This window comes from Notamacropus eugenii, chromosome 2 (assembly GCF_028372415.1).
Source record: "Notamacropus eugenii isolate mMacEug1 chromosome 2, mMacEug1.pri_v2, whole genome shotgun sequence".
Lineage (NCBI taxonomy): Eukaryota > Metazoa > Chordata > Mammalia > Diprotodontia > Macropodidae > Notamacropus > Notamacropus eugenii.
In genome coordinates, this window is record NC_092873.1 from 262,352,645 (window position 1) to 262,368,121 (window position 15,477).

Sequence of the window (15,477 nt, forward strand, 5' to 3'; positions counted from 1 at the left end):
TTGGTAAGGCTAGGGACAAGGAATTTTTTGGTGTTTTCTTTTCCTTAGTTTTGCAGTAATTGTTTGTTTAGGGAAAAACTTTGACATATTATAGGATGTTAGAGGTGGAGGAAACCTTTGAAGTCAGTGAATCCAATTCCCTCATTTTTTAGATTAAGAAACTGAGGGCAGAAAAGGAGAAATGACTTACCCAATACCACAATGTAATTATAGTATTGAGTATTCATTAGGAAGCATTCATTAGGAAGAAATTTGTCATTAATAGAGTCCCATGAAAAGATCTGCTGAAATATGACTTTTATAGAATGTTTGCTCCTGGGGGTTCAGAATCTGAGGGAACAGAATCTGGGGGTACAGAATCTTTTAGTTTTGTTTTATTCTTTTAAGAGCCTTTAAAGTGTTGGCTGAATCATTAATCATTTTTATTTTTTAATTACATAGGATCATCGCAGGAAGCCATGTCCAAATACGTGTAGGCACCACTTTTCCAGAGTGAAAATCTTAAATTTGTAATAAAATAGATGATTTTAATCCATCAAAAGTTAAAATGATCATTCTTAATGAGATTATCCTTTTATCCAATCTTGATAGTTTTAGATGATAGCCAAAAAGGAAATGCAACTTAGTGTTGTCAAGATTCTTGTAATAAATGGAAATTTCAGGGACTTGCATTCAGATGGTCCCTAAGTCATCGAATTCCCTTGTGACGTTTTCTTATGTAAAGAAATGTTAGTTGCCTCTGATGTTAGTTGTTTATTTACAAGCCTCTGGAATTCATGGATGACCTTTTTGAGATTCAGTCCATTCTTGGTAGCTGCAAGAGTAGCTTCATTGAAGGGGAAAATGAGAACAAAATCACCTACATGGGAAGATGGCCTCATGCCCTTGTCTGACAGGAAATATGGGATGATGTTTTTTTTCCTCTTACATGACTCAGAAGATGGGAACAGACGGAAGGGCTTGAATGTAGTCTGTCTACTTCTTATCTTTGGAAAGGCTGGGGATACAGAATCTCTTGAAGCCTTCATTTCTCTTAGTTTTACAGTAGATATTTCCTTAGGAAAAACTTGGACTTTTTTCTGTACATCAATTAAATCATTGTTATAGGCTTTTCCTTGTAATAAAGAGAAAATATTGGAAGACATACAAGTCTCCTTGCTATGAGATGTGTGTCTAGATGATGCATAAACTACATTTTTTTGTCCAAAATGAGAAATGTTTATCCATTGTCCAGGAGTTTCCTGGTCTCTATCTTTTTTACCTTCTGCCCAAGAAATTTTACACCAATGCTTTGAAGTTTCACAGACTCTATCTTTATTAATTCCAGTCCAGGAAATGTGTGGCTGGTGGCCTGAAGCTTTACCAGGTTCCTTTTTGATTTTTGTCAGGTGAGTTTGCTTGAAATGCATTAATTCAATGATATCATGGATAAGCTTTCTCTTTACTGACACATCAGTGGAACAATCTAAGGACAAGCCAGGACTGACATTCACTTCTAAAAGCCATGGTTTGAATTTGTCATCAATCAAAATGTCAAATCCAAAGAGCTCAAAGCAATTGGAAGCAGAGGGGACTGAAGGGGCAATGGAGAGAATTGTGAGGATCACCAGGTGGTTGATTCTTTGCCTCAGAAGCAGGTCATCCACATCTTGACTGCGGAGGTAAATGAAGAACTTACTCAGGGTCCATTTACAACCTCGGCCAACCCCTTCTTTATTCTTCTTGTAGGAGGCCCCAGCCTTATTGACGCTGCTGTTGGTCAGGTGGGCACAATTGTTCTTCAGATTATTGAGATCAAACTTTTCAGTGGCGAACCGTACCAGTCCTTCCTGATAGAGGTAAATGGTTAAGGGCTGGAAGCCAGCAACACAAACATAAATACGCAGATCACATTTATACCTAGCAATGAGGAAGGGGTTGCTGATATATTTCTGTACCACTGTTGCACAGTCAAAGATCAAGTCTTTAAGATCACTAAAAATAATTATTCCTCTTCCACGAGACAGTTCTGCTGGCTTACATATCCAGTAGCTTGGTTTGGTGCCAAGGGCCTCTTTTTCCCTGGAATATTCAGCAACGAACTTACTGTAGTCATTGGGCATGATAAAAGTTAGTGGAGAGAAGGCATAAAGAGAGGCTCCATAAATCCCTTTCATGTGCTTTAAATGTCTTTCCAGGTAGTCCTTCCTGGTAAGTCTGGTGGTCCCTGGGTGGTGATTAAGTCTCTGCCATGGCTTGACGTTGTTATGGTCAATCATAGGGAAAGCTGAGGTCCGCCAGTACAGATTCCAATCTGCGACATCCTGCACATCTTCATTATATTTATTCCAACCACGTTCTAGTAGAACATTTTTTACTACTTCAGGAGTGTTTTCATCTATGCGAAAGACTAATGGCTTTAACATAATCTCTGAATTTTCATCTTGTGTTATCATATTATCTTTCTTCCCTAAAAGATGGATAATTAGGAAAGAGTCAATACAATGAATTCAGCATATCATTATCACAATCTAGCAGAATATCTAGGAATAATAGTAATTCAAGTTGTTTTACTATTTGTATGCACTGAATAAGTAAATTAATTTAGGTAGAATTGTCATTTTTGTTATGTTTGCTCAGCCTACCCATGAGCAACTGAGGTTTTTCTACTTACTTAGATCTGACTTTATTTGTGTGAAAAGTGTTTTGTAATTGTGTTGATATAGTCCCTGGGTTTGTTTTAGCAGGTAGACTCCTAGATATTTTACAGTGTCTACTATAGCTTTTAATGGGATTTCTCTTTCTATTTCTTGCTATTGGACTTCGGACTTTGTTAGTAATAAATAGAAATGCAGATGATTTATGTGGGTTTATTTTGTAACCTGCAACTTTGCCAAAGTTCTTTATTATTTCAAGTAGTTTTTTACTTGATTCTCTGGGATTCTTTAAGGATATCATCATAATATCTACAAAGAGTGATAACCTAGTTTCTTCTTTGCCTATTCTAATTCCTTCAATTTCTTTTTCTTCTTTTATTGCTACAGCTAACATTTCTAATACCATATTGAATAGCAGTGGTGATAATGGACATCCTTGTTTCACCTCTGATCTTATTGGAAATATATCTAGTTTAGCCTCAGATATCTGATGTTTTTAAAAAAAGGTTCTTAGAATGACTAAAAGGCAAGAACAGCATTTTTTTAATTAACAAAAAAGATATAAAAAAGGTAAGGAAGAAGTTTAAGATGATGCAATGAGTGGTTGATTAACCACCAACAGTACTGAGAAATTTATGGAAAGGTAAGAGATGCATTTGCATTCAGTAGAAGGCTTGTTATAAAGAAAAACTCTTTTAGAATTGTTCAAAAGTAGAATGAGACGGCCTTCAGAAAGTTGGTATGAGGCCTCCTTTTGCCTTATAGTAAGAGTTTTACAATTCAGAGATGATTTTTTTGACTAAGAACAGTATAGTGCAATGACCTTTTTCAATCAAACATTGTTCTAAATTACTTTTGTCTATTTCCAAAAATTAAGTCCCATCTCAATGGATATAGGGAAAGCTGACTGACCACTTGCTGGGAAGTTATTAACTTTTTTTATGTCATGAAGGTGAAGCTTATGGATCTCTTCTCAGAAGAATATTTTTAAATGTATGGACAAGTCATCTACCTCTTTGAATCTGTTTCCATATGTTTAAAATGGCAATAATAATACTACTACACAATTTATTGCATACAGCAAATGAAAAAGGGGAAAGGAGAGGGAATAAGGATTTATATAGAGCTAGGCACTGTGCTAAGTGCACTTACAAATATTATCTCATTTGATCCTCACAATAACCCTGAGAAGCAGAACTATTATTAACCTCATAATTGAGGAAATCGAGGCAAACAAAACCACGTGACTTGCCTTGGTCACACAGTTATTAAGTCACTGAGGCTGGAATTGAACTCAAGTCTTCTGGACTCCAAGTCCGGTGCTGTGCTGTACACACTGTGCCACTAACTGCCATCTAGGCATTCATCTGAGGCACTGATAAAAACCACTTGGACAAGGTACCGATGGAATGCTGAGCAAATCACACAATGATAGAAGGAGTGGTTTGTATATTAGATACCAAATTCAAAATTCAAAAAGATTTTGATTGGATAGAGTATTGGGGTGAATCTAATAAGATGAAATTTAATGGAGATAATGGGATCAAAAATCAAGAATGGCAGTTCTTAAGGGAGAGAGGACTTGTAATTTTATTGGAATAAAAGCTTAATATGAATCCAAAGTGTAATGTAATTGCCAAGAATATTAACGTAATATTAAGCTATGTTGATTTCATGACATAGTGTCAAGACTTGGGAAGTGATAGCAACACTGAAATCTGTCCTGTCAGATACCATACCTGAAGAATTGTGTTTGGTCCTTGGTACCATATTTTTTTAGGAAGGATGCTAAGACAGAGAGGTTTTGAAGGATAGCATTTAGTGTAGTGAAAGGCCTTGAGATCATGAAGGAACAGTATAAATCAAAGGAACTGGGGAGGAAATGGTTTACAGAGAACATGATCGCTGGTCTTCAAGCATCTGAAGGACTGTCATGTGGAAAGAGGATTCATCTTTTTCTGCTTGACCTCACAGAGCATAACAAGGAACAATGGACAGGGAATGCAAAGATACATATTTAGACTTAATATAAGGAAAAACTTCCTAATCCTTAAAAGTTATCCTATAGTGAAATGGGCTTCCTTGAACAGTAATGAACTCTTCCTTAATGAAGAAATTTAAGCAAAAAGTGGATGACCGTTTGTTTAGGTATCAGTTGTACTAAATAACCACTGGGATCCCCTCCAATTTTGCCATTCTGTAGTGGATCTAAAGAACTATAGAAATACCAGTTATTACTATACTTGGGGACTTCAAGTTCTAAGTAGAACTCTCCAGAAGATATGATTCATTAAAATCACTGCCCTAGGTTCCATGCTTTGAGGCCCTGGGTAATGTTGCAGTGAACTAAGATGGCAGAACTTGAGGATGAAGGGGGTGGGATAGTTGCAAAAACAAAAAAGATGATAGGTACAGATATAGATAGATAAGATAGAAGAATGTGTGTGCATGTGTGTAGGCATACACACATATATACACACACACATATGTGTGTATGTATATGAGTGTGTATACATACAAATTATTAACGTATCCTTCACCACCAGTACTACCACTGCCATCTCCAAGGCATAGACATGGGACTAGAGATGGGACTGTCCCATACAGTTTCCATATAAATATGTCCTCTCCCTTTTGTTACTTTCCCATTGAAGACCCAGATATTTATCTTAACTTGATTTTTAACTACATGAAAATAAGAAAGATGGAGTGGGGAGCACAATTTATGTGATTTGCCCCAAGCCTACAATTTTCCATTCCTCCTAGAAATTTCCTAGGCCTACGTTAGTCTTTAAAACCATCAACAGTACCTTCCTACCATTTTTTGGCTTGTTTCCAATCTAACCAAATCTCTGAGTTTGAAGATCAGACTGAAGGCAGGTGGGAAAGCATGTTAGTAGTTGACACAGAAATAGATTGTCTCTCTTCTCACTTATGGCTATTGTTGTAGAAGGTTCTGGTTGTCAAGGAGATGGTGTTGAAAAAGGAGTTCCACTGGAACTACCAATAGCTACCTGTGGAGAGCGTTAAGGATGGGGGAGGGAGGTGAGGAAGGTAACTCTTCACTAAAGCTTTCTCTTTCTCTGTCACTTTGCCTTGATATGAAGAACAATTGTTAATTCTTACAGACTTAAGGTAATATTAGTATTCTTAAGGTAGTATCAAACACCTAGTATTTTACAAAGCAATTGGGAAATGGTCCCTATTAGCTACCCAAGCCCTACCTTGCTTTGTAAGGAGGCAATATTTTGATTTTGTGTACAATACAGTAAGGACATTTCTAATTGGGAACCTATATTCTAATTGTCTGCTTCTGGCTTTGGTAGAAGAAAGTTGAGAGGGAAGGGAAAAGGATCCCAAAACATGAAGATGAATGAATACAAGGAAATTATGCTAGGTGATTCAGAGGGGTATGGACATATCAAGAAGGTTGGAGTTTGAACTTGAGAAGGATAAATTTGAAGAAATTTGGGGAAAATTGAGGAAAATTTCAAGAAAAATCTCAAAATTCGGATTCTGTTTCTGGTTTTTATGAGATAAAGTTGGAGGATCATGGAAGATTGTGGAAATCTGATGAAGGAGGTTTAAGAAGTAATGACCCAAAGAGAACACTTCAAGGTAAAAGACTGAAGAGGAAAAAAAAGGAGAAAGTAGTTGAAGAGGTGGTGGTTAAGAAAAGGGAACCAAGGATAGATCGATCCTTGGGGGCATCAATGATGAGTGGACATGATCTGAATGAAGAGAGTGCCAAAGGAGCTGAGAATGAAGAGTGAGAGGGGTTGGAGAAGACCTAGGAGAGAATACTATCACACAAGCCAAGAGAAGCCAGGCATCAGTGACAAAAGGGCACTTAACAGTGTCAAAAGTTGGGTCTTCACAGAAGCATCTGGATTGAGAAAAGGCTGCTAGATTTGGCAATTAAGAAGTCACTGGAAACTTAAAGAGAGCAGCTTTAGTCCATGATGAAAACTAACGCAGAAAATTAGAATGAAATGAGAGAAAAGTGGATGCACAAACTATAGATGGTTTTCTCAAGAAGTTTATCTACAAAGAGGAGGAAAGATATAGGACATTAGTCAACAGGAATGGTAGTATCATGTGAGGGTTACATTAAGGAACAGAGATACAAAATTCCTGTAATCTTTACTCATTGGCTCAAATGACCCTTACCTGTTTATAATAATGGCTTATTTATCTGAAGCAGACTTCTGAGCATGTGGCAATCACTTGGAACTTCAACTTGTCATGAAGTGGGACCATTAAAATGGCTGTCATAGAAGCTGTGCATATGCGTATATGTGTATATACACACACACATATATACACATAAGCATGTGTGTCCCTGTGTATATATACATGCATGTGTGTACTATTTTATATGTATAATATATGTATAGTATGAGTATATATTATATGTGGTATATAATATTTATAAAATATAATTAAATGAAGTGATATATTATGTGTACACAATATATGATGCATGTATTTTATACATATGCATGTATTAAATATGTGTATTAAATGTAGTTATTATTGCATATATTATCTGTATATTTAGTATGTGTATGTTACATTAAATGTATAATTAAATGATGTGACATATTGCCTATCTGCACACTTGTATGACACAATATTTTGTATATACGTGTATGTATTATGTGTATTTATATGATATATATCTTATTTAAACCTTAAAACAGTCCTATGAAGTGAGTACTTTTACATACATGGAAAATGAGGCTGAGAGGTTACATTACTTGCCCAGGGTTTCGTAGCTTGAATTCTTGATGAGGAATTTGAAGTGAGGCCCTTCTAAATGTAAATCCATGCTTTCTCTGCTATACCTCACTGTTTCTCTAGTTCTCAGTTTCTATAATCTCCTTTGATTTGAGGAGAGTCCTAATAATGGAAACTTCTGAACCCTAAAAGGAAGAAGAACTATTCTCCATATCCTCTCTGCTACTCTCTGGTTTGTCAGCAGCCAAGGGAAAGAGAAGTGGTGGCAAAAGAAACTCAGTAAATTCTGGATGGTGGCACTTTGTGAATGTCTAAGAGGAACTGTTGGAGCATGGGCTTTCCTGAAATTTTTGACCACTGATCTGCTTTATTATACATCATAAGCAATCACCACTCTGGACCAAACTAGAAAGAGGGCTACTTGTTTTCAGTCTATAGCAGCTCAGTCAGGAAGTCTTTTACCCGCTTTCTGGTGGTCCCTTCCCTCATCAGGTCTCCAGAGTCATCTTGTTACATTTCAATTAAAATTTGCTCTTGAGAAAGAATGACTCCTATTCACACTAATGCAGAAATTATGGATAACAACTTCAAATGTCCTACATGAAGATTAGTCTTGGTAATATTTTGTTTTGTAAGAATTATAACATTTTATTTCTAATAAAATTTTAGATATGTTTAATAAGGTTCTAGATAAAAGTCTTCTTTCTTTCACTTAACCACCTGTCTGACCTTGGGAAGTAATGATAATTGACATTTATATAAAATTTCAAGATTTGCAGAGAACTTTAAATGCATTATTTCATCTAATTCTTATAATGATCTTAGAAGGTAGGAGTTATAGGAAGCATTTTCCTTCATAAAAAAGTTATTAAAGCTTAAAACTACACTAGGAAATTTGTAAATTCCTCTGCTAGCCCATATAAATCCTAGCTTTTACCACTACTGTTACCTATTGCTGCTGTCACTGCTACTGCTACTGCTCCTGCTGCTGCTGCTGCTTTCTTAGAGGAGTGCTCTACATAGTGAAATCATAGCTGTGTACACATATAGGGAATTCATTCCACTGATGATGCAGTCCAGAGCAGTCAGAGACCCAGCCCGGGAGTCAGGAAGACTTGCATTCAAGTCCTGGCAATGTAACTCTAAGCAAATCCTTTAACTTGCGAAGCAGGTGTCAATATGAATTGAAAGGAATTCCTTCACTGAGAATTCCCTACACCAATTAAATCATAGATCTGGTCCACTTCCCTTGTTTCTCCCCACAAAATCCAAGTGATTCTTTCTAGGAGTAGAATAATTACCTCAGAATTCCTCACAAGGATGGCATGTATTTATGCATCAAAATGTATCCTTACATCTCCTGTTAGACAGAATCTGGGTCCCTGAACTCTTACATCCTAGGACACCCTCTGAATAGTAAGGCATCTTCAGGGGTGACTTACATGAAGGTGATTATTACCGCGACTAATGCAAGCACAGTACACACTCGAGATTCCCTGCAGGTCTTCCACTGAGGTACATACTGAGCACTTCCACTTGATGCTGCAGAAGGGGATGAATAGAAAAAACTTTGCATCATTTTTAAGGAGTGGATTTGAAAGCTCCTCTGTTCCACCATGTCAGCTATGCAACTGAAATACCCATGCTAGGAAAAAAAAGAGTCAGGCTATAAAAACAGAAAAGACGTGTGCGAGAGTTTTTTCTGGTAGACTTGGAATTTTGTAATAACGCAAGAACTTCTTATAAAAAAAAAAAATCCCAAAGGTGATTCTCAAGGCAAAATGCCTTCCACCCTCAGAGAAAGAAATATGGAAGTCACTCACAAAATGTAGCAGATCATGTTCGTGTATGTGTATGTGTTTGTGTATCATGTTCTGATTTGTTATACGATTTCTTTCATTTATTTTAGTCTGACTACATAGCATGACTATAGTGAAAATATACTCAATAGGAAAGTATGTGTAGAACCTATACAGAATTGTATGCAGTTGTGGGGAGGGAGGGGGGTAGTGGGAGGTAGGTGTGGGGGGGATAAAATCTCAATTGTGTGGCAGTGATTGTTAAACATTAAAAAATAAAAAAATAAAAAAACAACAAAAAACCAAACAAACAAACAAAAAAAACAGAAAAGACATTGTTTAACAATACCTAATATTGAGTGCCTCTGTACAAAGTCCAGAGGAGTAGACTGAGAGTATTTGTAGATTCTATTTAAATTTAACCTTACTAATCACCAGTGAGCTGTATAGCCATTATTCCAATGTTCTCCTTCTATCTTCCTGCCTCTGTAACCCTAATATAGTTTCCCTATCCCCCCATTGTGTCCCTTTTAAGTCTTTTTTAAAGTACCCATATCTATGTTAAATATTCTCCCTGGGATGTTAATATCCTGGGAAACATTTGTTTATATGGAAGAAAGAAATGCCAGAGTATATTAAGGCAGATAGGCAGAACAGGGGAAAAAGTACTAGACTCGGAGCCTCAGCCATTTCTTAGCTCTGTGACTGCTGGACAAGGTCACTTAGCATCAGTTTCCTCATCTATAAAATGGGCATAATTATAGCACCAACATTACAAGGTTGTTGTGAATAACATGTAAATCTACTTAATACTAAACTCTTTGCAAACCTTTAAGAGCTATATAAATGTGAGCTCTCATTAATGACTCTCCTTTCAAAGACTTCCTATGAAGAAGCAAATCTCTCTTGTTGATCTTTCTGAGAATCCTTCTCATTTTCCCTGTTGTGCTTTTTCAATATTTTATTTCTATGTAACAACAACTAGAAGAATTTCCTGGATGATTCTTTATAAGACTGTTGTTTTCTTGACCTCAAGACCTCCACACTGGCCCATACTTGCCACTCAACAGTATTCTGCCATGTTCATGTCAACTGATTTTACAGATTGATTGTGTCAGTCAACAAGAATTTATTAAGTGCTTAATGTGTGCTAAGTGCTGTGTTGAAACTCATGGTAAATTACTACAGTAATAAAGGGAAACTATTTGTAGTTTATTACCAAGAGCAAGTAGTTTACCCTTCACCTTTAGACTCTGCTTACTTAGGGCTGCAGTATGCTTTCAAGACTGCTGATTAATGTTTATGGTTTTATGGCTTTCGATTTCATTATAAGCAATGTTATATAGCCTTCCAGGAACAACAATCTGCTTCGTGTACTATAGAAAGACCACACAGGGCAACAGCAGTAGAATTTGGCCGAGTCTCACTGAGCAAAGGGGAACCATTAAAAGATTTTCTAACTAGCAAGCCAAGAATAAAATAATTCATAAAGTAGCACAGAAGGCATTTTTTTCTTTTCAGTTTGACATCCGCCTTTGCTCTTAATTATTTATTCTTATCCCCAAGCCATATGTGATGGTAAATTTTGAAAAATGATATGCAATTAAGTTTTTCTACTCTGAACCATGAAACAAGATACAGTTTTGGCAACTGCTCTTTTCACTCAATTGATGTAGACAGCCAAAGCCGATGAACTAGACACCAATATTGATACTTCTGGGACTGAATTTTGCCATTTAAACACCTCAAATTTACTGGAAAATGACCAATTCTACCTTCATTTTATGATCTTCAAATGGGCCTTGTTAGCTGCTATTATAGCTCTCTATTTTTGTATTTTGGCTAAGAATTGGAAAATAAACTAGTGGGGTTTATACAGATTATTAACAAATAAAGCAAACTTTATAATGAGCCTCTAATTTTTATTCTTGATTGCAGTTTTTCCAGAATAATCACCATTAGTGAACCAATAGAATGTATACTTCTAAAGGATAGTGATTGTTTATTTTTTTCTCTGTATCCAAAGTACCTAGTATACTATGCCTGGCACTAGTAGGCCATTTCATAAATGCTTGTTCATTGATCAATAATTTCCACTCAACTACCACTGCCATGCTTTGCTTCTTTTTTTTAATGTTCTGTCCCCTTGGTAGGACTTCATAGAATTTCACAACAGGTTCCACTGACATTGAGGAGGATGTTATTACCGTGGCTTCTGAATAAGGGAGGAAAAGTGTTATTCACTTCCATATTCTTAAAAATTATACCAAGATGATATTTAACTCAGTCACCACTAACCCTGGCATCATGACATGGATACATTTTTCTACAAGGAGCAAAATGTAAAGTGTGATTGATGTTTGTAATCATTTTAGAGAGCTGTGATCATAGAAATACATCCTTTATCCATGTCCAATCCTATTTCTTCCTCAATTCAAGACAAATGCTGTTGTGAACTGTATAGACCCAAGTATAGATGCCAATAGAGTTGCAATCATGCCACTGATAATATAGAAAACAAAGTATATCTTCCAGCTCTATCTGGAAATATACATTTCCATGCCAATATAGCGACATTGTGCTGTACCTGAACCACACTATTCAAGAGGCAAACAAAAATAGACACAGTTTGAAGTTTACACCTAAAATTCTGGTAACACTAAAAGTTTCTTTGAATAGATGAAAGATTTTCACCATTTCTCTAGAATCAGATACTCCTGATATTCTGGTTTTGCTCCCAATGAAGCCCTAAAGGGTTTTTGCAGTAAAGATTTTGTACAGAAAGGGGATCTGTTTGATATGAACAAATGGGTGATCTAGATGGAGTAGGCATGATGATTTAAGAGCTGTTAAGGGAGCTCTCATGGTATATCCATCGTACTGAATCCTCTTATCATCTCACTCTTCTACTAACCAGCTTCAGACCTTGACTGATGGACTCCTTTTATGGAGGAAGTAGTGGTAGTGATGTTCCCTAATGGATATCCCCTTGTGGTTATGTCACTGCTACCACTTCCACACTTGAGTTAGATTTCTTGCCATATAGAATACTTTACTGCCAGAAATCAGCAGAAAAGTTCAATTCTCTAGTTAGAAAAAAAAACAACCAAGGATCGGGAGAAACTAAAAGAGCAGAAAGGGAAAATGATAGTTCTCTTTCAGATATGTAGTTGAAATAAACAAGGAGGAAGATCAATGCATTTGAAAAACTCATTAATGTTCTACTATAAAAAGAGAAAATAAGGCACAGCATTGGTAACATAATTCAAGGGTACTATCAAGCAAGGTAGGACTTACATAGTAACTAGACTGTTCCTGGGGAGGATGTGACTCATAAAGTTATTTTGGCACCTCTAGCTACCAAAAGCTACCACAAACTTTTTTTAGACTTGGATTTGAGGAGGTGATCAGGGCTTTCTCCCTAAGTCAGAGGACACCAATAGCATTGGAAGTCCTTTAAGAATATAGAACAGCAGAATTTAGCACTTATTTAGCAAGAAAATGAGTTAAAATAGTTATGTGGTAAAGTCAGGGGAAGGGACTAGGTGGCTTCTGAGTTCCCTCCCAGTTCTAATGGTATGATTCTCTAAAGGTCTCTAGCATATAAGGCATACTGTCTATTGAAAATTTGTGGAAGGACATGGACAAGAGTTCCCCCTTGGCTGCTCTCCTGGACTCCGTGTTCCCTAGAAACATCATTCTGCAAGATGAAGTTAACTCTTGAAATTCACACCTCCTCAGCACTCCCTACCCCTGGGGCCCCTCTCTCCCTTTGTTGGAAAGGTGGGCGAGTGGACATTGGAGAGCCCCTCCCCAGATCCTCTGCTCTTTAAGGAAGGTGCCCAGGACATTCACTTCATAATTTTGTGCTCAGCAGCTCTACTGTTCTTTACAATTTCCAGAAACTCATCATTCTGAAAGATGAAAACAGCTCTGGAATTCACCCTTCCTTAGATCATTTCCCACCCTGGCCGTAGGACTTCATCATGGCTGGGGCTGAGTACTCCTACTTCTTTTCCAGGTTTTTTTTTCAGTGTGTTGTCTTCTCTGATTAGATTGTGAGCTCCTCAAGGGTAGGGACTGTCTTTGTATCCCTGGAACTTAGCACAATGCCCAGTACATGGTAGGTGCTTAATGTTCATTGGCTCTGACTGGAAAGATGAGAGATAGAGGATGGATTATGTTCTCAACTGGAAAGAGTACACACAAAGATTAAGTCACAGATTTTATAGTGAAATATATACACATGGTATTTCTGTTTGTGATTGAGAAATTATTGTCAAAAGTTCATCCATAATAAAAACAGTTTTCTCCTATGCCAACTGTCTCCAAACTGGAATTTACTACATAATTCTTGTTCTATTAATGTCGCTGATGGGCTGAGTTGTCAGTAGGAATCTCATTCACCTGAATGAGTTTAATTGTTTGTTACATCCATGTTGGCTGCCCTGGTGGTGATTGAGAGCACAGTCAGCCAGTGCCAGGAGTAAGAAGGAGATAGAGGACATTGGGCATGTCCTTCCTGTCCTTCCTGTTAATTGACTACAAACAGAAAACCCCAGGCAACCATGTGGCAAATCCACTGAGGATCAGAAAATAGCTAGACATTCAGATATACTAGAATGTTATAACTGTGGATCCTAGTCATTGTGTTAGTCCAATCCTTGGTTTCTTCACCTGGCAAATGAAAAGTAAGGTCCTTTCCAACTCTAAAAATATGTGGTTCATATTCCTTATGGATAAACATATTTCATTTTGGTCATGTTCCCCCAGTAATCCACTAATAAATTACCAGTCAGCTGGTTTCTTCATTTGTGCTACCATGAAGCCTTAATCAACTTCTAGTAACCTTCTAATTCTTTTTGTGCTTGTCTGATTATTTATAGCTATATCTAAATTTCCAGTGGGTGATAATTAAAGCAGCAGAGACTTTTACCTGGGGCACAAAATAGTTGGGGAGGGGATGAGAAGCAGCAGTAGTAACACACGGTCTTCTCTTGGAAGTGAGTAGAAGGCAATTGTGTGAAGAACAAGCCAACTACTTGTATATCATACTGGTAGAGGAAGCAGTTTGCCCCCCAAGAGAATGGGAATTGTAGAAAGGTGCTATAGATAGGCTATCCAGGGGGTGGGGCTAGATGAGGTCACACAGGCTGGTGAAGAACTGAAAAGCATGATGCATGTGGGTGGCAGATTCCAAATGACTGTGTGGGAAGAATGTACCCTTAGAGAAGAAGCTTGCTCCTATGATATTGGTGCCTGATTGCCTTGTCCTAGTTACATCTCTGACTAGATTGTGTTTTATGTTTAAAGATGTAAGATGTTTTATGTTTTAGATATGTAAGATGAAAGAAATAGACTGGAGGTTGAGGAGTGTTAGCTCTAGTCTAACTTAATTCAGAAGGGAATAGTAAAAACCCCTTCTCCTCTCCATACATAGGAACTTGATTGGTAGGAACCACCTGAAGCTGATAAAAAACAGTAAAATTAATTAATATAAATGATAAAATGAAATCTGTTTACATACTGAGTGGTTATATGAAAAGAAATCTAGCCAACCTATTATCATTAATTAATCTATGCCAATCCTTGTCTTATGGAGTTTACTCATCTTCTCCCCATTTCTTTACCTCGTATCCCTTTGATATAATCCCCCACAAATTTTTTCTTTAAGTCAATCTCTGATGTAGAAATGACTCTCTTCTTTGTCAAGACTAGACCCTCTACATGTGTCCTTGATTCCCATCCCCTTCCATTACAACCTTCCCCGTTTTCCCTGCTTCCCTCTATTTTCCTTCCCCCATTCCCACACACCATCCTTCCTCCTTGAATCTTCAATCTACAAACATGCCCAAGTCTTACCTATCCTTACAAAAAAATCCTCACAAGACCTTACCACAATCACAAGCTCCAGCCTCCTCCTGGATACTGTCCTCTCTGGATTTCATGATACTAGTCTCTTTGGATGCCCTTCTTATTTCCTGACCATTCCTCTTTCTCCTTTGCTGGATGTTCCAGGGTTCTCTCTGGGGTCCCCTTTTTCTTTTCTCTTCATACCCTCTTATTTGATGTCATCAGCTCCCATGGGTTTCATTATTATCTCCATGGCTGACATTTCATAGAACTATGTAATAACCATCCCTAAATTTTCTCCCAAGTTCTAATCCTTCATATAGTGACCAATGTTTATTGGATATTTCAAACTGGATGTCCCATAGATGCCTCAAACTCAACATATCCAAAATGGAACTCATTATATCCTCCCCAAAACTTACCCCTTTTCTAAACTTCCTTATTTTTGT

General features: G+C 37.1%; 1 protein-coding gene across 4 annotated transcripts; it reads right to left on the bottom strand.

The window, feature by feature from the left end:
* Positions 1 to 398: 398 nt before the first annotated feature.
* On the bottom strand, positions 399 to 15,177 carry TTLL2 (tubulin tyrosine ligase like 2). Of its 4 annotated transcripts, none has more exons than XM_072643881.1 (3): positions 15,072 to 15,177; positions 8,819 to 8,918; positions 399 to 2,449 (listed from the first exon to the last, which is right to left on the bottom strand). In XM_072643881.1, exon 3 carries the CDS (start codon positions 2,433 to 2,435, stop codon positions 684 to 686), a length of 1,752 nt encoding a protein of 583 aa, XP_072499982.1. In that variant the 5' UTR covers positions 2,436 to 2,449; positions 8,819 to 8,918; positions 15,072 to 15,177; the 3' UTR covers positions 399 to 683. The 4 variants fall into 4 exon arrangements, with proteins under 4 accessions (XP_072499982.1, XP_072499980.1, XP_072499979.1 ...); XM_072643879.1 differs by lacking the exon at positions 15,072 to 15,177 and adding an exon at positions 14,112 to 14,259; XM_072643878.1 differs by lacking the exons at positions 8,819 to 8,918; positions 15,072 to 15,177 and adding an exon at positions 5,455 to 5,592.
* Between the last annotated feature and the right edge of the window lie 300 nt (positions 15,178 to 15,477).

Excerpts from the sequence above, each read along its gene's own strand:
- TTLL2 (XM_072643881.1), bottom strand. The coding sequence starts at position 2,435 with ATGATAACACAAGATGAAAATTCAGAGATTATGTTAAAGCCATTAGTC.